The sequence below is a fragment of the Ailuropoda melanoleuca genome, chromosome 2, assembly GCF_002007445.2.
Source record: "Ailuropoda melanoleuca isolate Jingjing chromosome 2, ASM200744v2, whole genome shotgun sequence".
Classification (NCBI taxonomy): Eukaryota; Metazoa; Chordata; class Mammalia; order Carnivora; family Ursidae; genus Ailuropoda; species Ailuropoda melanoleuca.
Genome location: NC_048219.1, coordinates 169531928 through 169559010, shown reverse-complemented (window position 1 = coordinate 169559010; position 27083 = coordinate 169531928). Strand labels below are relative to the sequence as shown.

General features: G+C 39.9%; 1 protein-coding gene across 1 annotated transcript in view; it reads right to left on the bottom strand.

Moving 5' to 3' along the window:
* The window catches only part of PARD3B (par-3 family cell polarity regulator beta), a 1011045-nt gene that overhangs the window by 90887 nt on the left and 893075 nt on the right, over nt 1–27083 (bottom strand). The window contains exon 21 of the mRNA XM_034655034.1: nt 11673–11805. Coding sequence (XP_034510925.1) covers nt 11673–11805 — 133 coding nt within the window. The remainder of the gene's footprint in view (nt 1–11672; nt 11806–27083) is intronic.

Genomic DNA, 27083 nt, shown 5'->3' with positions numbered 1-27083 from the left:
GGGTTCCAATTTAATTACTACATGTGATATGCATGTATGTGTGTGTGTCTGTATAAAATATGCCAAAGCAGAAAGTGTTCATTTATTGCGTGGTTGATGATAGATGATTTACATTTCTGCTTTAACACTTTCACCAATTATGTAAATTACTACAGTGAGCATGTATTACATTTATAATAAAAAAGTTTAGTGTAAAAGGAAAAAATCACAATTTCAGGAAAACAAGAAAGACTAGAGTATGGTAACTGTATTCACCTGGTTTTCAAAATATTTTTGTCTATATAATTGTAACCCTGCTTGAGATGTTTATTTAATAGCTACATAAACCACTAACTGCTAAACTGAAATCAACTAAAATATGTGCAAATTGCATACCTATCTTCATCTATATACCAATATATATGTATATACTATATACATAGTATATATGCCTAAAGAGAAGAATCATCATGACACATAATAAAAGCCACTTTATATTTGCTTGGAAATTACAAAGGACAATCAGAGTAGCTTACATGGAGGCAGAATGGGCAAAAGGGAAACCCAAACACACAGGGGAAACTTTGTGGAGATAAAAGCGAATCTACCATGTTCATTGGTTAGTCCTTCTTTCCTATGTGTTTGCTTATCAATTTTTTTTTCCTGTACAAGTATTTCTAAATATCTCATTACATTTGAAATTATGTTTCCTGTCTGCCTTTCCCACCAGACATGAACTCCTTATTCACTTTTTTAAAAAATAATATTTATTTTGTTATATTAGTCACCATACAGTACATCCCCAGTTCTTGAGGCAATGTAATGAATCCTTATTCACTTTTGAATCCTCAGAGTCAAGTAAATTTCTGGCACAAAGACAGAAAGAAACTTGCCACCAAATTAAGGTCTATGGAATTAATTGATAAATGAATAAATGAAGAAACCATAGCCTTTGAAATTTTGTTCTTCAATCTTGGGGTCAGAGTCACACAACATAAGTGAAAATGGGTTTATTCTTTTCCTTAATTAATTATAGGACATTAACAGCTTTTCTTTTTATTTTGGAGATAAGATCCTCAAGAAAGTTAGGAAAGTTGTAAGAGCTTCTCATTGGGACAGTACTCAGATTTCTGATAAATTAAATTTATGAAATAATTAAGTGGAAATGTTGAATGTTTAAAACAGAATTTCAGTTCTTCCCTATTGCTTGTCCTCTTTTTAGTCCTTCACAATCCTGTATTTAAGGACTAGATTTTTTTTTTTTAATCTTACATATACACATCTATATGTAGAGAAAGGAGCAGGTTATCCACTTTCTGAAACTGGGAAATTTAAAAAAATAGTTCTAGAACCACACATAAACCACAAACTGCTAAAATCCCATAGCATTTCCCCCCCCCCCCCCCCCCCCCCCCAGTCACCAATTTAAGTATTATGCTGAAAGATTTCTTCCGGCCATCATTCCCATTAATTGTGAGACCATGAGTGCCTGCTCCAGAATGTGAGCCTCTGATTCCCTTATAACCACATACACTGCGATGCTGCCTGACAATTTAAACCTGGAAAGTTACTGTGAAGGGAACTGCATGGAAAACAGGAAACCTGGTCCATACTAAATAGATGAAGAAAGGAAAAGTAGATGATACATATAAAAAAATTATAATTAAAATAGAGTTGTTATTCAGAAACAATCTGGAACTCTGGCAATGAGTGATGTAGGGAAAACAAAACTGAAAAATGGAGATTTCTCCACATCGTTTGGGGGTATCCATTATCATAGAGTGAGCCAGAAGGTTCATTAGAGGAAAGCCATCAGATCGTGACAGGGAATGTCTTTCTCATACAACATTTCCTACTGTTTCTCTAAAGGAGAAATTTGAAAACAATGTCTTTGGGTGTGCACCTCCCCCCATACACCCGTGCACACGCACACACACACCAATCAGGTTTTCCTTCTTTGTTGTTAAGCGTTGATGCAAATGTTGGGCTTGATGTACACTTAGTATAAATTGCTAAGTATTCAGCGAATGAATAAAGCAACAAAGGAATAAATGATAGCAGAAAATCTATTTCCCTCATGTGTTGCTTTGGTTTTGCTGTCTAGGGAATGAAGCTATGTCTGAGTGAAAGATGACACAGAATGAGCTAAATCATTTGAAGAAAGCTTCATGGAGATAAAACCCAAGAACTCCATTACTTTACAAAATTCTTATCTTGAAGCTGGAAAAGAAACTATTTCTCAATTGTTTATAATAACAATGTTATACCAGTTCTTCTTAGATCATTTACTTGAATAAATGGAAAGTTTTCCTGTGCCTGGATGAAATCACTGATATCAACTTTTGCACTTTCTCATAGACACGCTGAAAATCAGCACTGTGATTTCAAGCCTCAGAACGAAACACAAAGAAATGAATGAATTTCATAGACCTGTAAAGTCACAGACTCTGATACGTGTTATTACAATTGTATTCAAAAGTGGTCATTCTTCTCGTGGAGAATGGCAATTTCAGTACTGCTGTAGTGATTAATATCATTTTAGGGTTCTCTTTTATTCAAGTGTTCTTCGTATTTCAGAGGAGAGGTTACTGTGAGTTTTCTTTCTCCCATAACACCACACTCGTTACTGTTTAATAAGAACCACATGATATTAAGCTCCCGAATAACTCTGGGTCGAAATTTTTCTTAAACTGAAAAAACAAGATGGCCGCCGTAGCCACCTGATTGGCTAATTACCCCGGAAGCTGTGCGAGGGGAACATTCTGGGCTCCGGAATCTGAACACAAACATGGCTCATGTGCGGTGTTAATTGTCATCCAGGTTAAGTGATACATGTGTTATGAATGCCAGTTAAATGGAGTTCTATATCTTCCACTTCAAACATTTTCATTTTAAAAAATTTTGTACCCAAACTTAACTTCAGGATTTTTGAGCTCCGCTAAAATAAAACGCATCCAACTGATTTTAAACAGTTTTGAGAACCGTTTAGGAAATCTGGAATTCATAGGAGTTTCTGCTATGGTTTTTTCCTATATTTCATAAAATGGTCATTTCTCCCATTGCAGTAGAAGAAAAGAATGTGATTATTGTAGAAGTTGGAATTTTGGGTTTTAACCATGATCCAACACAAACGGCTGTGGTTTGGGGGAACTTAACCTATTCTAAACTCGACATCCTGAGTTGGAATTAATTGTTCATTAGAAGCAGAAAGAGTTCTTTTTTTCACTCTAATGTAAGTAGAGCACAGGGTTATTTGACATATTATGGAAAAATAATGTGGTTTTGAACTTTCTTTTTCTGCTTCTTGGTATTCAGGGTTGGATTTAAGCCAGAGATAGGCTAACTTATTTGATTATAGCAAAAAAGAATTTGACTTTTACAGAGAACTCATACTATTTACTACTAGGTTAAAAAAATGTCAGAGTGCTAATTAAAGACGAGTCCACAGAGGCAAAGTTTGTATGCTGCTTATAAACAAATACTCAGAGTTTCCCTTTCTTTCAAACATCTCATGTAAAAAAAGTATGTAAGCAGCTCCACAGCAATGCTCCTTTCCTTCTGTTTCCTTCCACCAGGAGTTGTTAGCACAGGTTAGAATATCAGCTTTGCTAATGATTGTGTGACTATGGTGCAGAGTCTTAAAACCTTAATTTTCTCATCTGTAAAATAGGACTAAAAATACCTACCTCATGGATTTGCTGTCTGGAATAATTTATATAAGGTATTCACACATATCTGTTAGAGTCAGTATTGAGTAAGTGATGCCATTTTTGTTATTCATCAGACTGTAGCCTAATTCATTGAGTAAATAATTTGCATATATTCCCTTTGTATTCCTCTCTGCCTCCTATTTTAAGTCATTAACTATAGACCCTGGTATTTCTTTGCTTCAGGGTTTTTGAAGAGCTGAAAGCAGAAGCCTCTTTCTTCTGGTCTTTGGTCTTTGATTTTAGCATAAGCTCATTAAAGAGATTAGGTGTGCCCCCAGGGTCAGGGATGAAAGGAGTGCACTTTTGAAGAAAAAGTTTCTGTGTGGGAGAGGGGGAAATAGTTATTGACCTTTTGACCAACAGACTTTGCCAAAAGTGTCTTACAAGGAGGCCCAAAAGTCACCACCTGAAGGGACCGTGGGTACCTCAGTGGTAACTAGAGTGTGCATGACCGGAAGGTCTCCTTCCCAAATGCTTTGTGTGTTGTATAATGTCCCAGGACCCCAGAATAACAGAAGAGGTTAAGCTCCAGTAATGACTGAGATAGAATGGTTGTTTGGCTAATGGAATGTATGATTTCTAAAAACCTCAGTCTGTGCACCATTTAGAAAACCCTCACATTTGTTGAACACTTACTACATGCCAGACACTATTCTAAGCGCTTTATATGGAATAATCATTTAATTGCCACAATATTTATATGAGATCTGTGAGAATGATTATCCTAGTTTTAAAAAAGACTGAGAGGTTAAATAAATAGCCCAAATGTACCCCGTTAGTAAGTGATCTAGCCTGGATGTGAACATAGGCAATCTGATTTCAGGGTTGGTGCTCTCACACATTATGCTAAAATGCTTCTCATACGGGCTATATTAGTCGGTGTACAATTCAGGACATCCATGGGTTTAGGAAGACTGGATGGGAAGACAGGCATAGGTTATAGTAGCTGTCTTCAGGGCAGAATTTTAGTCAGGATGTGCTCCATATTAGTTGTAGCAACTGGCCATGGGCCACAGCCACAGAGGGCAGACTATGAAACAAAAGGCTTCCTTTGGGGGAGGTGAGGGCGGGTTCTTAGAAGAAACCAGTGCCACTCTCAGGATCAGTTCAATGCCCACGGGGAGCCAGTCACACTGGGAAATCTGGGGACTTGGCTCCATACATAAAAGTGCTGAAGAAACTTCAGGCTGTGGAATGACACCAAGGCATCAGCCATGGGCCTTTGCCCCTCTCGGTCGGTCGTGAAGAGACAGTTTCCGGTGGTAGAGACCATTAACCCTTCTCTGGCTCCTTCTTCCCACACTTGCCTTACAGTGCTTAATTTTGTACTTCATTAGGGTGAATCAAATATCTTCTTTAAAAGGAGAAGTCTCTTAAGGAATGTTAAGAGCCTTTATGGGTTAGATTACTTACACCCTGCTGTCCCCAGAAGTGTAGCTGAGATGAACTGTTAGAGAGAAAAGGAACTTTGAGGAAGGAGCGGACAGGGCAGAGAGAGAGCTTTGGATTCTTGAACACTCTTGGAGAAAAGGTGGGTCTAAGTGGGGTGCCACGATGGGGAGGTAGGGGTGATTAAAGCTCAGGAAACCCGGGGAGACCCTCCTAAAGACTGGCAGATCAGAAGGGGCTAGAGAACATCTCAAAGCTATATCCAGGAAAGAGGGAAGAAAGGAATTTCCCCCTCTTTCTCCTGGCTCAGATGGCCCCTTGCTCCTAGGCTCCTTGGTTATTGTCTCTGATTAACACCAGGTTACTGGATTTTCATGGGCTTCTGCAGACTGCTTTGGGACCCTAACAACCAATAATTTTTTTCCCCATGGGAAAACTATTCTCAGTGCCAAATTGTCAATTTCTAAATGGTTTCTGAAACACAGTTTATTTCTATGTTGGGGATTGCCTATAAACATGTTGCCTTCTTTCAAAATGATTTACACTATATTTAAAAGCTACAAATTCATGCGTTTGATCCCCCATATAGCTAATATGTCAACACGTTCCCATGAAAGCCACATCGAAATATAAAGGACTAAAACTATCAACCGAAACGAACAAACAAATCTTCATTTATTTTGTCCTCTTTTCCTCAAATTTTCACTACTTCCTGAAATCAAAATGAGCAAGTCCCAACTTTTCAGCTGGTATTTGATGTTTCACCAACATCAAGTGCATCAAACCTCATGCCCTTCCTACATCCACCTAATTCATAAACACAGTGTGTGTTCTTCTCCCCTTTTCTCTGTCTTGGTACCTCTTCCACTCCTCAGTTCCGTTGTTTTAGGATATCAGGGAAAACACTAATCTGCTGATGGAGGGACGCACTGGGAAGGGACTGTTTACGGAGCTAATGAGCGCTCATCAGTTGAGAAGGGGTTGGTTGTCCTATGGTAGAAGTTACATTACCATAGTTACATTTGATGGCTCGAATTCTTTATTTCATTCCATCTTTTGAAGACTTTTTGAATATATCCTTTCTTTTTGAATATATCCTTTTGAATATGTCATGTATATGACATAATGACTTGACATATGCATATAGAATGTATTCTTAAAACAAAACAACAATCCGTGAGGCTATACATAGAGCAATTCTACCCAAGGAAAGTCACTTTTAGTTCTTTCAAAGAATTCTGTTGCCTCCCTCTGGGGCAAATACCTAGGTCTGGGGTGAATCAAAATGTCACTTGCCTATCTAAATAAGTAGCTAGAGGTCTGGTAATTTCTCATGAATAACTCAGTAAAATCATCTGGGTTCCTGGGATAGCTTAAAGATCTGGGGCCAGTAGACAAAAATAAATCTTCTTCTTTTACCAATAATGGCAGCAAAATTAAGATTGGTAATAGGTCTGCTCTTTCTAATGATAAGGAGGAAAATACATGAAGGGAGAGTTCTTTTCTTTTTCTTTCCTTAAAAACCTAAGATGAAGAGAGTATGTATTGTCATTAAAACCAGAAGTTATGGTAGACAACTCTGAGTCAGGCTGGACACCCGTTTACCCTTCTGCTGTTAATCAGCACCTTGATCTTCCTCTGGGGACTACTGCTTCGTCTGGACTCATTCATGGGATTTGTGTAGGCCGGATCCTACTTTCTGGTTCCAGGGTGACCTCGTGACCTAGTTCTGGCCAGTAAGAGTACTGTTATCTTTCTGGCCCAAGGAGTTCAGAAGTGGGCATGTGACGCAGGCTGAGTCAAGAAACCATTCAGCATTGCATCGAAAATCAGTTCTAAGACTTCCCGGATGTACTGGGGGTTGAGACAATCTCCTTTTATAAAGGTGTTGGGTTGGAGCTGCTACTGGTTGTCTCACTACCATATGAAGGAACTCCCTGAGGACGGTGCCTACAAAGAGAATAACGATGGAGCTGAATCCAGCTTTGCGTGAAGTCAGATACACCTATGGATTTTAAAGTTCTACAGGCCAACACAATTTCCCTTTTTGCTTAGGCCAGTTTGAGTTAGATTTGTGTTCTTTGTGACATAAAAGCCACTGACTAATCTAGAATTTTTCATCAGTGTCTTTAGCTTTTTCTTTTTTTTCCAGATGCCTTTAAAGTACTGAGAGGGAAAATACAGACAACTCAATTCTGCTGTTGGACCACTGACAGCAGGAGCTCTTTCTCTTATCCCTCATATTTAGAAAATAACCTTCTGATAGTTTTTACACTTGTGTGGCTATTACAGATTCCATCTGAAATCCCTTTCATAAGATGGTTAGCATGATCTCAGCATCTTGCTCTCTCTTTCCTCTGACTGCAGAATTCACCAGATGTGTCTTTCTTGTCTAGACAGCTGTCAACCATGTTTCTTCAAGTTGGCTTCCTAGGTCATCTTCATAACAGGGTGAGCAAATCTTTCAGGGTGTTTTCATTTATTCACCCAACCATCACCTGAACCAATCCCCCTTGCCAGAAAGATACACTATCATGTATTCTGTGACAGGGGAAATCCTAGTACCTCCTTCCCATCTATGTGTCTACAAACCCCTTTCATAGATGACAGTTCTAATTTAGCCAGAGAGTTAAGAAGAGGAGGAAGCATATGGTGTATGCCATGCAGCTCTTGAAAAAAGACAATAATAAAGGTACTGATATTTTTAGAAAACTCTGGAGCCATCCCATTTCTGAAATTACTTACAGGATCTTCATGCTGCCATTAAATAAGCAGATCATCTTTATCTGCTAATAAAAAATACCCCAGCCTGTTGCCAGAGGACTGTGAGCATCTTAACAAGTTGTACAGAAAATAACATACCAGGAGATAACAGGTATTATGTTTTCTTTTGGTAAATATTAACACTTCACAGCTAGCATATCTTGCTTACTTAATTGGGCCTATAAAAAACTCGCCAGGCCATTTCACTTCCCGCCATTGAAAGTCTCTCAACTTGTTCTTTACAGCATCTCAGAGCCTCCATGGGAAAACAGCTACAGAACAGGCTGGCTGAAAAGATTTTTAAGGTCTCATGTCCATATTTACAAACCTTGCAATCTGTGTGTGTTCATTTATTTTAACACAAATGAAGTGAATAAATCAGAGGCTCCTTTGGGAAAAAGAAAACCACCGAATCTGCGAGAAAAGGAACCAAATCTGTCCGCTGAGGCAATTCCTAAATGATCTTTATACAGTCCCCCTCAGCCCTGGCTGCACAGCCTGCCTCCGGCAGAATGGACTGCTGTTGCTGAGCTCACTGAGAAGCTAAGACCTCTCTATACTACAGAATTTCTCACATGTATTATTGTCCTTTTTCTGTTTTGCCTTAGATGTCTGCATTCCTGGCTAGACTGTGAGTTCCTCCAAGGTAGAGATAATACCATATTCTTGGATTGGCACCTGGCCTATGTTAAAATTGGATCAGAGACATAGAGAAAAGAGAGGAAGAAGCAAGCGCTGTGGGAGCCAGTGAGAACCCAAGAGAGCAGTGGGAAAAGCCTTCAGCTCTGAGCCACCAGGCAGAGAACTGCCTATAGGAGAGCCTGGGAAAATCAGAAAGTCCAAGGCAGGCCAAAGAAAGAATTATTAGTTCCACGGACAACAATATATTTCCAAAACTATTCATAGATCTTAATAATCTTTCCAGTGACTGCTTTACTAATTTTGGCTTTGAAGACTTCTGTGAGCCTACTTTTATTCCGTCTGGTCTCCTAAAAGTAGTTCTTAGGTAACTTATCTTCCTAATTTCCTTCTCGATTATTCAGAAGCTTCCCAGTCTAGTGTGACTCCAGGGAAGATTGTAGGTCTCTACATCTGAGGTACTAGGCCTGGGAAGTTCTGAGTCCATGAAAGTGGTTTTTGATGGTGCTGGTTCATGTAATGATTTTGTTAGAGAAGCTGAACTACTTTGCTTACTGCAGTGATTGGAATCAATGTCCTCTTTTTAGAATTGTGGGTGAGAAACCTTGATAACCACACCCCTCTCCTTCACGGGCTGGTGATCCAATTTTAACAAGCACCCTCCGCGATGCCGAAGCCCAGACTGATTAGGAACCACAGTCTCAATAAAAGCTGCCTTGTTAGGTCTGGCTGACTGGCAGGTATGAAATGTTAACTTTCTACACTCGCTTTCCTAGATCTATGCAAAAGTAGCAAGTCAACAGTGTAATTTCCCAGGCCTGCGCTGGACAAAAGAAACTAGTGTTTTTCCTTGGCTTGCGGAGAGGCGGGGAAGGATGCTGAGTTTCTCACCCCTGGTTTGGAGCATCTCAGGCAATCACAGAGGGCACTAGTCTTTTATGATGGTGCATTTTGCGAGCATCCCTTTGGGAAGCCTTTGTCCCCACTCGTCTGGGAAACGTAAAATCAGTCACTTTTGGCAACGCTCAATACACTTGAGCATGGGAAACACAAATTAAAACAGAGATACTTCTTTATTCACTAGATTGTCTGGTTCCACATTTGCTTGGAATAAAAATAGAATCATTAAGAGAGAGAGGACCCGACCGTTTGGGTTATCTATTTCAGGTTTGGTGAGGGTCAGGGAAAACTTCAAGTCTCATGAAGGTTAAGCATTTTCAGCCTTTCCGCTTGATGTAAGGAGATCACATAAAATAAGGTCAAAACAACCAGGACCGCTTAATCTAAAATTACTTGTCTTATTTTGCTCATAGGAGTTCGCAGTGATGTTGAGATGGAGGACTTTTCAATGCCTGGACATGGTGGTCTGTTTTGGTTATGGTGGAAACAACTTCCCTTTATTTTATTGCTTGTTTGTTTGATCGAGGGAGCAGAGCCTTATGTATACAGTCTGTCATCAAAGTTAATATGTCGATCTCAATTAAGTTTAAAGTGAAGTGAACTGTTATCTAAATTGTTATTCTGTGGAAATCTTTCTCTTCTGTTACTGAGAGTCTAAGCGACCAGCTGCCCCATCACTATAAATGCCATTCTGTTTCATCCTAACATCTGTAATAAAACCAACAAAAAGCGATTTGTTCTGATCTGTAGTTAAAAAATGCCTATCTCTGGAAGAGATAGCCATTTGGTTGGGGACTGCCAATCCTTACTTCGCATTTATTTTTTTTAATTTAAAAAAATATTTTTTTAAAGATTTTATTTATTTATTAGAGAGAGAAAAAGTGAGAGAGCACAACAAGGGGAGCAGCAGGCAGAGGGAGAGGGTGAAACAGGCTTCCCGCCGAGCAGGGAGCCTGATGCGGGGCTCGATCCCAGGAGCCTGGGATCATGACCTGAGTGGAAGGTAGACACTTAACTGACTGAGCCACCCAGGCGCCCCTTTACTTCACATTTCTGATTAAAGTCCATCGCACCAGGAAGAACCTACTGAGCCGAGGAATTCCAGGGGCTCTGCACGACGGTGGTGGCTGCTGCAGCTGGCTTTCCACCACCAGCACAAAAGTGTGAGGTGCTATGCCTGAGATGCCAAAGCCCGAAGTGAAAAACAGAAGGAATCCGCTTGCCTGGTGGGCTCTACTCTCCCAACCCTGACCTCGTGAGCATGAATGTGAGTGTGAAAATCAGAAAAGGAAACCTCCCTTTAATAGATTTGTCTTTCACAAGAGCTGGTGTCTTTAGTGGCCACCAGGGATAAGAGAGTTCCTTATGCACTTCTCAGAGCAGCACTAACAACGGTAGTAGGAGGCAGTAACCGTCAAAGAGGGTGAGTGACAGCTGGCCTCACTGCAAGGACATCACTATTACCACGGACAGCTCTGCTCTAATAGCGTGAGTAATGACAGCCCAGATGTAAGGCACACGAACTCAGGGGCGGCACCTACTCTAAGTAGGTGACATGTACTTTAATCCAACGCTAAGTACTCTCCTCTGGTATTTTTGTGAATGCTCAAAAGTCAAGTGTATTGTGTCGGTACAGCCGTGCCTTCTTGAAAAAGACAAGAGAATGAATCACGCTCTCCTGGAAAAACCCACAGACTCTCTCTTTAGAGGTCACAGTATTCTTTTCTGCGCGCAAATGTTGAAGGATTTGGCAAAGAGAAGCCTCTAATACAAAAACTGTTCTTATCTCAAAATAAACTTCTCTTAAGATCGGCAAAATGGGAATTATTCAGATGCGATATACATACAACTGATATCTCTGAAGGTACCCATTCTGATATTTACTTCTGATATCCTTTCCCAAAGGAAAGATGGCTTGTGTTTGCATGGTCTGTTAATGCTTGCCCAGATTCTGAAACCCAAGCGATGGGAGGCAAGGATTAAGGCTGAGTAGATTCCTTGTCCTCTTTAAAATATCGACCATCTGCTCCACCCTAACACGTTGGTACACAAGTCCAACAGAGAGTAAATATGAAAGCAATTAAAATAAACTAGTGTGCATTAGTGTGGTTTGATTTATGTAAACAACTTCTGTGGGACAAGATGGCTGTGGTTTGGGTAATGTTCATATCTGTGAAACTCAAGTAACCTAAATATAACTTGGTATGTATAGAACATTCTTAGCCATGTTCTTCTGCTAGAAACTATCTCAGTGGAGATGAATTCAATGATTAGAATGAGGCCCGGGCTTACCCAGTGAAGGTCATAATCTAGCCTCGCTCTTCCCTCATCGTCCTCATAGAAGGTGAATCCTTCCCTCCGGGCCTGATAATACTCTTTCCGCAACTTCTGGATGCGGTCCGTGCTCCCACTCGCGGGCCGGCCACTGCAGGACACAATCAAACAAACACAGTCACACAGTGTACGTCACTCTGGAAAGCCACTTTTTGATCTTATTAAAGGAGCTGACATCTAAATTTGGAAGATTCAATAATGTAATTCAAATATGCTAGGAAAACTGTAAAATCAGTAATAAAAGTGAACAAAAAAATGGTCTTTATGTAAATACATTTAGCTCTAAGGGTCAAAACATCCGACTTGGGATTAATAAATGCCTTTTGAGTGAAAAGGTAAGATAAGGTCCTGACCTTTAGAGCAATTAAAAGAGCCATCCCCCCCTTTTTTTTATAAGCATCTCCACAGGGTTTAGTTAAATTTTAATGTAGTTATTTCATTTTCTCCAATAAGAAGTTGCCAATTTGAGACCAGTTGTTTGGCCTGAAGATGGGATGTGGCAGAGTTGGCATGCGCCACTCTTCATGTCAGTGACACTGGAGGATTTCTGGAGTGGGGAGAAGGGGGGGAGCATACATGGCAGCATACGGGCCCACAGGGCACAGGGAAAGCAAAGAAGGCAGAAGCCACATCAAAAAGTAAAAAGAAAAATTAAAAAAAATTTAAAAAAATAGTAGAATATGCCATCTTCATTACTAGGCCGAGATTCTCCTCTCTCTCCTTTAGCCACTTCTTTCTTTCGGGAATTACAGTTTCTCCAGTGACTCATCCATGCAACCCCGAACTGGTCAGCCAGTGGCTCCCTTTATGCTTGGATTTGTCACAAACGTTTCAACAGAACTGACCTCATGGGCTACAGTTCAGGGCCAGGACATAAGAGGAGAATGCTAGGCACATTTCAACCACCACTCACCTTCTGTGGTTCATCTGAGACACAACTGAGTGTCCTACTATGCCAGAGCTGATGTTAAGATCCAGGAAAGTGAAAACAAACAGTACATAGTCCTTGTCTGCAAAAAGCACATATCTGGGAGGGGGGGACTGGAAGGCATAGAGAAGGCTCTGATCCAGGTGCAACAACAGCCATCTACTAAGGGCCCATGGGGACCAAGACTGCTTAAACTGACAGGGGGAGGGCAGAGCCGTGGAGGAAGATTATGGAAAGCTCCACAGAGGAGGTGAAACTTAGCTGAGTCTTGAAGGCTATCTAGGTGCTCAACAGCTGGACAAGTGAGATGAGGAAATTTTTCTTTTAAAGATTTTTTATTTATTTATGTGAAAGAGAGACAGCCAGCGAGAGAGGGAACACAGCAGGGGAGTGGGAGAGGAAGAAGCAGGCTCCAAGTGGAGGAGCCCGATGTGGGACTCGATCCCGGAACACCAGGATCACGCCCTGAGCCGAAGGCAGACGCTTAACGACTGTGCTACCCAGGTGCCCCCAAGATGAGGAAATTTCAGGCAGAGGGAAGGGTAATATGAAGGACAGAAATGAGAAAGCATCTTGCTCCGTGGGAACGGATGCGAATAAGTCCATGTGGGCAAGCAGTGAGCCTCAACTTCTGTCCTGGCTCACACATGTCTCGGGCAACACATGCTCCCCTCCCTTTCTCATTTAGGGAGCGAGTTAGAATAAAAATGAGTGCTGGTGACTTCAGGGATATTTTGCATTTGCTCTAATCAGTGACAGAAGAATATTGCCTGCAATTTTGTTACTTGAACTCAAGTCATAGCAACTTGTTAATCATAAGGACACTTGTGCCTGACGGGGAGGTGAGAACCACTGCTCTGGTAGACAGGGTATATGGGAGGGGACAGCGAAGAGGGACAGGTGAGACTGAGAAGGAGAGCAAGGGACCCACTGTGAAGAGCTGTGCATGCTAGAAGATCCCCATGTATTACAGTGGAGCTGTAGTTTAAAAGAGACTTCACATAAAGGAGATATCTGAAAGCAACAGAAAGAAGTCATCTACTATGTGGTGAAACAATTCTGAAATTAGACTTATAAACTATAAAAAGAAAATGGTGAGTGAACATCTTCTGGAGGGAAAGCATTCTTCCCAAACTAGATTGAAAGTCAACTGGTGATGTCTTACAACATCTCTACGAGGTCAGCTAGGGTTCTGGGCTTCCTACTCATTCTACAGGCACTCAGCACCCAATGCCTTTTATTAAGAAAAGACAAACCCTTGGGAATCACATATCTTTATTTTTCTTCAAGATGTATTTAAAAACTCTCAAGACAGTTCTGTTTCTTTACTAGGCTTTTCTTAAAATAAAAAATTTTCAAACAAAAAAGCAGAATCAGACCCATAAATACAAAGAGCATTCTGGTGGTTGGTTGTCGGAGGAGAGGGAGTTGAGAGAGGGGCAAAATGGGTGAAGGGGACTGGGAGGGACAGGCTTCCAGTGATGGAATGAAGAAGTCACAGGGATGAAAGGCACAGCATAGGGAACATAGTTGACGGTACTGGAATAGAGTTGCTTGGTGACAGATGGGAGCCACACTTGTGGGGAGCACGGCACAACTCAGAGTTCTTGAGTCACTCTGCGGTGCACCTGAAACTAAGGTCACACTGTGTGTCAGCTATCCTCAAATTAAAAAAAAAAATTTAAGAAGTTCTTGAGTATTTGAAAAAGACAACAATAAAGAAAAAAAAGAAAGTCTGATACGCTCTTCTGAACAATGGGATGGCAGGCGAGGCCGCCCGGCTCTCCGCAGACCAGCTTCCCCTCCTCTTGCAGACTGTGAGCGGGCTGTGCTGCCCGTATGCCCTGCACAGGCTTCCGCTGATGACATGAATGTGGGAGCCAGGCTCAAACTCACCAGATGAGTTCAATCAACATGGTGCAAACATTGCATACATAATCTATTAGTTTACCCAACGAAACTGAAGCACTGAATTCAAGCGGAATGAAGTCATCGGTAATAAAGGAAAAAAAAACAACTCGATAAGGCATTGTTTTAAAACTCCCCACAATTTTCCTGCATTTGTGGCAGAAAAAAAAATCATACTCAGACTATAAACTATTCCTCCATATGCCTATAAATGCATAAATTTAAAAATATGGGTTTGATCAGATTTTAGTTCTCAAATAGAGGGAATGGGGCAAGAATACAAAATCAGCTGTTTAGGATTCAGAAAATCCTCTATGGCTGACAGGAACATGACTATTTACCCAGAAAAGAAATCTGGCCTCAGAGAAAAAAAACAGGAAAAAAGTTTAGAAACTCATGGACCATCTAAGTGGAAAACATGCTGGATCTTCTCCCTTGTGTGATATTTTAAAGAAGATGTGAGACGCGGTGCAAACCTTTTGTAAAGACCCAGGACTGCATCTCTTATCTTTTTTAATTTTTCTTTCCAGCCCTCATGCTGCCCTTGTGACTACACTAGATTTCCCCCCTTAATTACATTAAGTGTTTAATATAATAAAATTAGGAAGAGCAAATTCTGATTTCATTTTTCAGCTCTTCACTGCAGATAAAACTTACACACTAACCATCAAGTCAATAAAAATGATATGCACGGCCCCTGTGACCGAAGCAGCTAATTGATCCCATTTTGTGTTGAAGATGTAGAAATTTGAAGAGGAACATAAAAACACTTTTGTCATAACAGCAACAATAATTATAATAGCTATTATTTATGGAACACTTATATAACAAACACATTGATACAGGCTGCTAATCCCTCCACTTCCTGCCCAGAGCAGACCTACGTAATCCACGACAGCATTCTTTCCTGATGAACCAAGACATGGCCTTAGAATCCTTCCCAATCCAGAACTTCAGAAAGCCACTACCAATCTAACAAAAGATTCCTTAGAAGCTTCAGAAGTTTCATCAGATTATGAAGTCACTCAAATAGCCTTGCAACCATATCAGTCAAGGTATCAGTAACCCTATCTCTAAGTTCCTCCTTTGAAAATTAGGCTTTCTGTATTATTTGTTCACTGGATAAAATAATGTTGGCCATTCTTACAAAAATTCCTATTCCACCTGTATTCACATGTAGATGGTCAGCGCCACTCCTACACTTTCAATGTGCTGAAATTTTATGTAAAGTGAATTTAACCAGTATAACAAAACAGATTTATATTGTAGTGGCTTCTTCTAAATGATACTGCTTATGCCTTTAAAGGTAGATGTATAGTGAAACAGGCTCTTCTTATTACACTTCTGACCTGGACAGAGTTTAAAGTTGTAAAGGAGTTCAGAAACCATGTCCTTTCCATCACAATAATATATTCCCATATGCAGTAAACCTATAGTAATACATTTCCATATACAATAAACATCACAGTAAGGCATTATATGCTACTTTGAAATCTAACTTTATTCTTCTTATTCTTCATGTCTCCTAGTTTACAGTGACCTCAATTGAAGTACATTTTATTTATTTATTTTTAAAGATTTTTTTTAAAGATTTTATTTATTTATTTGACAGAGAGAGAGACAGCCAGCGAGAGAGGGAACACAAGCAGGGAGAGTGGGAGAGGAAGAAGCAGGCTTCCAGCAGAGAAGCCTGATGTGGGGCTCAATCCCAGAACGCCGGGATCACGCCCTGAGCCGAAGGCAGACGCTTAACGATTAAGCCACCCAGGCGCCCCTATTTTTAAAGATTTTATTAATTTGAGAGAGAGAACAAGTGGTGGGGAGGAGAGAGAGTGAGAGAGAGAAGTAGACTCCCTGCTGAGCAGGGAGCCTGATGAGGGGTTCGATCTCAGGATCCTAAGATCATGACCTGAGCTGAAGCCAGTCGCTTAACTGACTGAGGCACTCCTCAATGTAAGTACACTTTAAAATGAGTGTTCGTTTGTGTATGCCATGGTCTCCTCCCATTACTGCCTCAGGCTGGAGAAAAGAAACTTGCATGTATTAAGCTCCTATGATGCTCTAAATATAGTATTTATGCTTTACATACTTCATCTCATTTAATCCTCAATCAAATTTGCGAAGATAACATAGCGACGTTTTGGAGATGCCGGCACTGAGGCTCGAAGAAGTTAAGTAGCACAATCAGTGAATGGTGGACCCGGGGCTGTGTGACTCAGGACCAGTGTGATTTCTACCATATCATGTTGCCTTGCAAGAAAGGCATTAAAATGCAGCAGGCATTTTGTAGCAGAAGTCACAGGCATTGCAAGGCAGAGGGAATTTAGCAGAGCACATTTATAGCCATACCTTTGATATTCTTTTATTTGCACAGGACTTTGCAATAAAAATAGAAATCGAAGTAGCTAAAGTAATAGAAATACATGCAATGAAGTCTGTATTCATTAAAGAACGATGTTGGAACAATTGCAGACTGAGATTTCTGGGTAATTAATATTACATCTCTTAGAGGCTTATGTGGGAAAGTGGTATAAAAATGAATGGGGTGCAAAAGAGAATCAACATAAGACAGGGATCCCACATGAAAGTGGAACCCTGGAGCAAGATCAGGACTGACAGGCATCCAGGGCTGCTCCTGCTAAAATTCACTACTGACTGCATGAGAGGGAGTTGATCACTGGCAATGAACCATTGTTGGCCTTGTGAATTAATCTGCAATGACTTTGTGTGTATGCTTAAGCAGGCACACATGTAAATACACGCACTCTATGAGTAAACTTTATATAAGTAATTCTAAAGAGCTGTGTCATTTTCAGATAGCCTCAAGACATGTGGCTCTCCATTTTAAAGAAGACGTGTTTGACTACAGTGAGTACAGCCATCATTTGTAGGTATCATCCTGGGGTCCAGAATTAGTGATGTGGTTAAGAAAACAGTCTTTATAGAATGGAGCCTTAACAGGAATGTTCCTACCTCGATGTGATAATCCTTACAAACTCACCGAATAAAAGGATTTAAATTAGATGGACACGTGTGAACAATAATCAGTAGACTAGGGAGTGTTTCTGAGTTTGGGGTTTGATAGAGTCTTTAATTTTGTATGAAGTCACTATAAAAATGTTATTTTGATGCTTACCATAAAAATTTTAATTATATAGATATGGTGTTAATCTTTCATACTTTCCACAGAAGGGTGGAATTTTAAAAGTTTTCTGAAAAAGGATTAGCCTCCTAAAAGATTTGGTCGAAAGGGAAACACCTTTATAGCCTTTAAAAATGCCAAGATGCTGTTCTTTTCCCATTTTTCCCCTTAGGGGAAGAGTTGACTCATTTTTGTCTTTTTTCATTTAAGGACTGAAAAATCATCACAGTTTTCAACTTCAAATTCAGTAGTACCGCAGTTCTGCCTTAGAAAACAGGGTATATATATGTACGTTTTTTTCAAAGTGTGAACAGAGCCTCCAAAGAACCTGAGATTCTGTGGCATTTACACTCTTGATGACATAAATATAATAAAACCTGACTGTCTATATGCAATATTATTTTACTTTAAATCCCCAACTAGGTTCTAGAAAAGAATATTCCTTTGAAGACAGTCATGGACACAACTATTACTTATTTTCTATTGGTGATAAAGATTTCTGTCAAATGAAACATTTGGGAGATTCTTATAAATGCACTCAGGATCATTAATTCAAAAGCATTTTGAACATTTATGGAAACTATAGCCCAACAGCACTTATACTAATACTCTACAGATTTAATATTCTACAATGGAAATACACTTATATAGCAAGCCCATATATACTAAAGGAGATTTAATAATAAACAGCGGCTTTTAATGGGGTTTAATTCTGTAGAATTCTTCAAGTGGTATTTTAGTGGCGAATAGTTCTGAAAATCGTTCAGTGTAAATATTCAGTGAAAATTATGATTAGGTAAATTCCCCTATCTTCCCCCTGCTCCCAATTTCTTATAAAGGATACCTATTTTTTCAAAGGTACACTGACAAGTAAGGTTGTTCAGTTTAGTCCAGTGAAATCTGGGGACTCATATCTGACTACCCATAAACAACATTTGGGAATTCTTTCTAATTTCTTCCCAAATTCACCATCACTATGTTTGATGGTTGCCTCCATTAGCAATTATTTTTGCAAAAAGAATTTCCGGAATTCATAAGAGTACGTCCTTCCTCATAGAGACATTTAATTTCTATCAGATTTAAGTTACCTTGCTGATCAAACAATTACTCTAAATTAAGAACCCGTTGCTTACCATAACTGCCTAAAACTTCCTGTATTAAGAGTAATGACTTTAGAGAAAGGGTAGATCATATTAACAGACAAAATACAATTTTCACATCTAGAATCTCCTCTGTTTTGAGGCCTACTTTTGTTAGTTATCTCTGACTTGATACTTAATAGGTACAGAATCAATGCTCAGACATCTTAAAAGAATATTCAACATCACATAGCAAAGTAGTGGCAGAATTTGGGAAAAACACATGCTCTATGCTAATCCATAACTTTGAAAAGTATATATTTCTAAGAGCTCAAAAAAATTACTCCTTATGTCAGGATCCTGTGGAGAGGCTGACACACTGGTCCTGAGAGGTTGATAAGCAAGTAAGGTCATAAAGTAGACGACAAAACCACACACAATGATGTATTATCTCAGCCTGTAATCCTGAACGTGGTCCTTGCCTCAGCCAGCCTGACACTGCCTGTGGCATTTTGACCCTGATGCAACAATCTGACAATGTGACTTGGCCTACCTGGGCTCCTGATTTTGCCATGGCAACCTGAGTCTGACCTTTTGTCTTTCTCAACATGTTTTCTGCTTTTAGCATCCGCTCCTTTTAAGATCCTCATCTTAGTATTTCCATTCCTCGCTTGGTGGAACTGACCTTCCGACTTCTATAGCTTGAAGATTTGTCCTGGAAATCTTAACCCTGGACAGGACCTTGACCCCAATGAATCAAACCTTAGTGGAAGTAAAGGCCCCCTTCCCTTGGCACTTTTGATTGCATAATGGTAAGCATTTCCACTCACACCACGAACCACAGCTACCATTTACTGTAGAAAGTAATCTCATTGATGCATGAAGGACAACTTTCTCCCCCGTGATTGATTGTTGTGACTGAGAATCTCACCAGATCAATGTCATCTCCTTTTCTGATAAAAGGCCTTGCTCTACCTTTGCTCTTTATCACTGAGACAATGTGAGACCCCTCTCTAATCAGAACATTCTGCTTCTCCATCTCCATTTTTAGCAAAAGTGTAAATTTCTCAGGAGTGACACTGTTATCCACAATTCAACAACACACAAGTTATTATTCACAGCTTCAACTTGTCATTAGAAGCCCATAACACATAATTGCGTTATTCTGATACTGTACAATGACCTTCTGGCTGTGTTCAAATTTCAGAAGCCAGTTTTGCCATTAGTCATAAAATATCCAATTGAGCTATTCATATTTTGAATAGCATTCTAATATATGTTCAAGGCAGTGCCGTGTTTTTGAGCCTTAAGTGGTTTACACAAATACTGGACACACTCAAAGTTATGTATAAGCATACGATACACATTGCCTTGAAATATTTTGCCAATTTTATTAACAATACAAAATATGTGGGGGTCACAGAAGGAATTTATCAAGTGTTTCATATGGTAATTTTTGTTTCTTAAGAAAGATTTTAAAATGTGGTTGAAAAGTTCATGCTGGAGGGTAGAAAAAGTAGCCCTTCATTTCTACTCTACATCTTTGCAAAACAAGCATGCATAGATGCAAAGAAAAATAGATTTGGACCAATTTGGAACTGTGAATCCATGATTTCTTCTGTTAAAGATGATAAATCAACCATGCTCTGTACTCTAACTCATGCAGTTACAGCTGTTCTTACATGGTTGAGGTATAGTGACATTGTACCATTTAAACTGTATTTAACTGATGCACCAAATCTTTAAGCTTAGACAAATATGAGGGCCTGGGGCAAACAGCACTTTACGTAGTGAGAGTGTTCCCATTGGCCCTTCCGTGTAATGAACATGTGGTGCTGGACGTGAACTGAGTTGGTTTCCCTCAGTTGATGTCAGTTCCCAATCGTCTCTCACTGTCTGCTTCACGTTGTGCTGAAGATGATTCCAGTATTATAAGATATGCATGACTTATACGACATGGCCCCTTATATGTGAGCCAAACACTTCAGCTAGTATTCAACCAAAGGAATAGCCATCTGATACAGTGCTAAAAGAAACTGTGTTGGATGGGTATAGTGCAAGATGACAGGTGACAGGTAGGGTCCAATAGAGCACTCTCCAAAAGGGCTTTTCAAGGTTAATTCTGACTATATACAACTTTTGTGTCCTGTAATGGCTCTAGAAACTAACCTTGAGACATGATTCCACATTAAATATTACAAGTTTTCTTGAACAGTTTTAGGGTCCAAATTTTTAGCAAAACATTGATAAAAAGGTAAATGGAAGAAACCTACAAAACTTGTATTATTTTAACTCTTATTCACATTCTTGAGTTGGATGAAAATGACTTAAATAGAAATAAACCTTTCTTGCTTACACAGTACTTGAGCAAATTAATGATATTACATGTATGTGCACACACACACACACACACACACACACACACACACACACACCTCTTCCCAAAGAAATTCTCACCAACAATTGCAGGACTTGCAAGATAAAATTATTATATTCTAGGTTTAAATCAAACACAGCCTGAGTTTTAGGAATACATATCTGACATTTAGATGTGGATTAAACTTTCGGGGTCAATTCTGGGAAAAATAAGCCTTTGTGGGCTGCAGGCCATAAAACCTTGGGACTTCCACGGGCCCCTGTGAAATTTGTTCCTCCTCAGAGGAAACAACACAGAAGGTCTGTCTTCTCCCAGGGGATCATGGAATGCCATCAAAGGCCACTGATTCCCGACAGCTGGACACCTAGACCTTTCCTTTCAGACAATAAGGAAATAAAGCTTAATTGACTATAGAATTTTAGAGATTATAAATGATTTAGTGCATGGATGGTGGTTTTTTGTTTTTGTTTTTAGAAGATAATATCAGTCATGAAAGGCTATTACATGCTATAGTAACCAAATGTCAGTAGATTAAAACAGCTATTATTTACTCACATTACAAGACCTTTTTCCCCCTTCCAAAAGAAGGGGTTGGGAAAATAATTAAAGACAAAAAGAAAAAATATTTTAAAAAATCCAAGTTTTTCAGTTGAAAGAAGCTAAAGATTATGATAAGGAGCTCATACTAAATGTCAGGAGACAAAACCTTCTAAATGCATGCGATGTGTAAGCTAGTCCTTCCCTTCATACCCAGTAAAGGCATATATAATAAGTTGTCCAAACAGCCACCATGAATGCATGGGTCACATGGAGACGTGACTGTGGGGTAGATCTTAATTATCGCATATATGGTGCTAAATCACATGAGCTTATAAACATAGAATTCGATATGCTGTATTCTGATGTGATTAGCATAAAAGCAATTAAGTCCAGGAACTTATTAAGAACATGTTTTGATATTACCTTAATTCCTTTCGTCCCTTTTACACCTATATGCATGAACGCCGAGATCTTCTGCAATTTTAAATAGGGTTATAATAATTACCCAATCCAAACAGCTTCTCAGCTTCAAAGAGCCACATGAAAAGTTAACATATACTTAGGTCCCAGAGGGTGTCAGATCCAAGAATATCCCACAGCTCTCATTTACCTGGGTGTAAAGTGAGCTCTGGTGACCCTCTACCCTCATGCTGACCTCCTGACATGAGGGATTTATGGGATAGAGACAACTTATATTATCATCTCCTACAGGCTGTTTCAGCTGTTTTTAAAAGATGTTCAGATTCTTACAAATCCTTTTTAGGAGCATGGTGATTTTCTTTGCAGAATGGAAAAGAAATTCATAAATCGGTACCAAACTTCGATCATCAACTACTTCTATGAAAGTTTTCCAATCACTCTCTCAAGGTTTTCCGATGTGTACATTTATTTCCACTTATATTTATTTATTCTTAAATATTGCCGTGGCCCTGGCCCTGGTGATGTAATGGTGATTAAGACCCAGACCCGACCCTCAGGGATTTCATAGTCTTGTGGGGGGGAGATGGAGATATAAGTAAATAATTACAGTGCAATGTGGCAATTATTCTGAGGAAGTATCATGAAGGCTAATGAAGTCTGCAGTAGCTCAGAGGAGAGGTGATGAGGTCTGCTTATGGAGGCCGGGAAAGGCCTCAAGGAGAAAAGGAGAGCAAGGATAAGGAGTGGGGGGCTGGGCATGCCAGTAGAGGACACCTCAGGTGGCAAGGGATGGGAGCACGAAAGGGCACATGGTCAGGTATGGCAGAAGCGTGGAAGGTGTAGGGAGAAATTCTGGGGAACAGAGCTGGTAGGACTTGAACAGCTCCACCTGCCAATCTTTCCCGAAGGGATGATGATGGGGAATCACTGGGGGATTTCAAATAGGGTAGGCGGCAACATCAGAATTATTTTTTTCTATCAGGATAACCCTGGGAGAACCTTACTTTTTTGACCCCACATCTCAGCACTAAGAAAAGAAGCAGCTGACCTCGGTGGGTACTTTTTGCATTTCTTGGGTGTGTATAGAGTTGAAGCTACATGGTTGGCCAAATCATCGGCAAAAGTCATCTTCTATTTTTCTTTCCCTGATTGTTGGGTACTCTGCCTGGAGTGCCACTTTCATTCAAGGCAATGGGACTTTGAGCCTTTCTTTCAACTTGAAAACTGAACATTCCAAGCCCAGAGCTCTTGTTTAACCAGGAACATTAGCTGGTGATGAAGCATGACGCATTGTTAATATAGTGATAAATTTCCCATTAGGAACAGGGCACTGGCTGCCAAATCAGAGGGCAAAAAGTTAAAAAAACAAAACAAAGGCAATGAAACCAACCCATTATGGGTTGACAAAGACTTTTATTTTCACTGGCACTTTAAGGGAAAGTAGTCACAGAATCTTAATTAATAAATAGCCGTTGCTCCATTCAGGCGAGGTAATGGTAGTGCCTGAATATCGGCCATGGAGCAATTTGTAGCTGTCTTCTTGATCTGAAAAGTGAATGAGTCGTCGACTATCAAAGAAGAGGGGAAATTAGGCCCTATGCTGCTGACAATTGAACTCCATAAATAACCCACAGTGAAAATGAATAAAAAACATGCCTTCCCCCAGCTTTCAGTAGCCTCTCGACAGTGTGACAGTTGCTAGTTTTTTCAATAAACATGATGTCAATTATGCCTTTTATCCATCATGGCAAAGTCACGTGTGGGGAATAATTGAGTATCTTTCTTTTTCCCTGGCACTTCATATAACAATGCTTTTCTGTTTTATTTATATCATACTGAGGCAAAGCAGCTGTCTGATCTGTAACCTATACGTTGTATCAACTCTATTGCTTCTTATTTCTTCCCTAGTTCCAAAAGCTTTATTAGCAATGGTATTTTAGTCAGTTCTCAATTATCTGCAGAAATAGGTCTGGAAGGACATGAAAAATAGGCACTACAGATGATTTCAAAAACTCTCATTTAAACCAACAACTTTAGTTTCTTTCTCGGTGAATGTTTTCCCAGAGCTGTAAATAATCCCCCAATTAATTGACTTAAGTTGCACATTCGTTTCCATGCCCAGCCCTCATTTGGTGAAGGTACTAATGAGCAGAAAAAAAGGCCAAAAGGCAGGCAGGACTTAGAAAAACAGAAGTGCTACAACAGAATTGTAGGAAAACAGAATTTGGATGGTTGAGAGTTAACGACCCAGGAAACATTCCCCTAAAGGATTTACTGCGTTTTTTGAGAAATGTAACTTTTCAGATTAAAAAGTAACAGGTATTGGTTTCCCAAGTGGATAAGCTGAAAGCAAAATGCTATGTGGGGCAGTTAGAGAGTTAATGAGTATTCACGTATCTGGCAAAAAGACGCTTGTGGGTGACTGTGTATTTTTCCTGAATGATGCTATTTGTCACGAACTTTATTACTATTCATTCCACTAACAACAATTTTTTCTCCCTATTTGCAGATGTATTAAGTATAGTCATTCAGGTGTCATCAATTCATCATTTGTTAAAGGAAGAAATGGAAGAGAAGCTAGAGAATGTGTTGAATGGCGCTGTGTTATTTTGTGCATTCCACATTAAGATGAAAGAAGGAGGCATCACATTTTCTTTGAGATAGTTCCTACTCAACAACAAAATCATCTTTTATCCAAGTGTAAACAAGACCACTAGCTAGAAGCTTTTTTTTCCCCTCCCAAGTTCTACATAAAATATAAGCCAGAAGGCTTAAATTGAATCACTATATTATTTCTTTATTTATTACTTACCTTCACAGTTTTTTTTAAACTGAATGCTACTGTATATCTAAGAGAGCTTCTAAATTTATAAACTACAAAAAGAAGGGGAGTTATGTCCTCTTCTTCAAAGAAGCTTTTTAATACTATATCCAAAATATCTGGGGAATTGGAGGGAGAAAAAGGAGAGTGGGGAGGGAGGGGGCCAAAGAAAAGAGCTAATGGTCAAAATGCATCCTTATAATAAAATGAGCTTCTTAATGGATGCTCACTACAGGAATAACATTAATTCAGTATTAGGACTTTCACTGGAAAAATATGAATGTAATTTATCTTTTTAACTGTCAGCTGCATTTCTAAAGCTCCGAAGTCTGTAGCTTCCAGGGGCCTTTTGTCTTTCTGCCATGGCAGGAATATCTTGGACAGCTGTAAGAGCTTTCTGAGCCATCTTTCTCAAAATCCATTAGCTAATTCAAGGAACCTAATTAGAGCTGCCATTTTGATGGAGCATACTGAATGCTTGGTACAAACTAGTAACACCATCAATGTTTATTAGAAATCACAAAACCCAAAGTGCTCCATTCCCTATGAATATTAATGGAAATAGAGCAAACAAAATATTTATTAAAACATATGCTTAATACCATTATGGTTTACAGACAGATATGGAAAGAGAGAGAGAGAGGCGCACACTTGAATTTGAAGGCATGTGCCCATGAACACACAATAAACCGAGATTTATATTTAAGCAGCATGTAATCATTATTTGTATGCCCCTCCCACTTATGTCCCTTGGTTTTGCACCCTGGAATTCAGTGGCTCACAGCTGGGAAGACAGATGTAAGTCCAGAGAAGTCTGAAGAAGGGGGTGGCAGGACCCTCTTTTTTTGAAACAGCTGCTGAGTGCCACAAATTCTTGTCAGTGGGGAAATAAGCCTTGCTTCTCTATTAAATCAGCAGCATGATGACATCAGTACTTTCTACCCTCATCTAAATGAGGGTATCACCAAATTAATCCAGCTGGCTACTATCCCATGTACCCACCCTGGGAGCGTTTCTGCCAGGGCATGGCTCTGAATTAAGTGGTACCTAGGGCTTGATGTAGTCCTGCTGTTACACAGACCGGGCCCCCACTGCCCGTGTCAGCACAGGTACAGACACTCGCACTCCTGCAGAGGCCCAGAAGACTCCACTCCTCATTTTCTTCTCTCAGTAGCAATAAAAACCTTGCCAAAGTGTTACTGTCCGGGAGCTCCTACTCCCCCCTCAAGCTGTTGCCTTCTGTCTCTCTCCTCTTTTCACTAGACTTGAAAAGAATGGTCTGTGGTTTCCTTTTGTCATCTCCATCCTCTCCTTTGGGTTGATGGCAATCTTGTGCGCACCTTCTCCACTGCCCAAACTGCTCTCTGGAGGCTCCACAAAACCCTAACCTCTCTGCAGCCCTGGACTCTGGGCAGCAAGTCTCTTGCATGTCTCTGCTTCTTTCTTACTTCTTCAATCTGTTGTCCGTTTCCTTCAATGTCCCTCTAAACTCCAGCCTTCTCTAAGATTCTCTAACCGTTTCTTACCCATATTTTTGCCCCCGGGGATACTGTTGACTCCTTGAGCTGTGATTATTATATTCCTTCTCATTCACTCATCTACTGAGCCATCCGTTCCACAGATGATCACTGGAGTGCCTCACTTGGGACAAGTCCTCAACACAGCCTTCCTACATGAAGATATGCATCTCTAGCTGTGACACTTCGAGGCGACTCCAAAGACCATGCTCAGTCCTTGCTCCACGTTTGCACCTGAAATGTACCAACACCTTAACACTCCACTTCTCCAGAAACGATCTCTTCACCCCTTTCCTAAAATCCACTATCCCTTCTGTCATCCTGACTTTTTAATTCCTTCTTCATGCTCATCAAGGCTTGAAACAGTGATTAGCATTCAGAGGATGGGCTACCTTGGGCTACCATGGGGAAGTTATGTAACTTCTCTATTTGTGAAACGGGGATAACGATAGTAAGACCTTAGAAGGATTACATTTAAGGTAGTTGGAATGAAGCCTGGCATGTAAGAAGGACTCAGTGAACAAGCTAATATTGGTATCAGTATTTTTTATATTATTGTTAGATTCTTTTCTCTCATGTATTCTACATCTAATCGGTTGTAATCAGTTGCCTCTATTAATGTGCCCCCCACCCCACC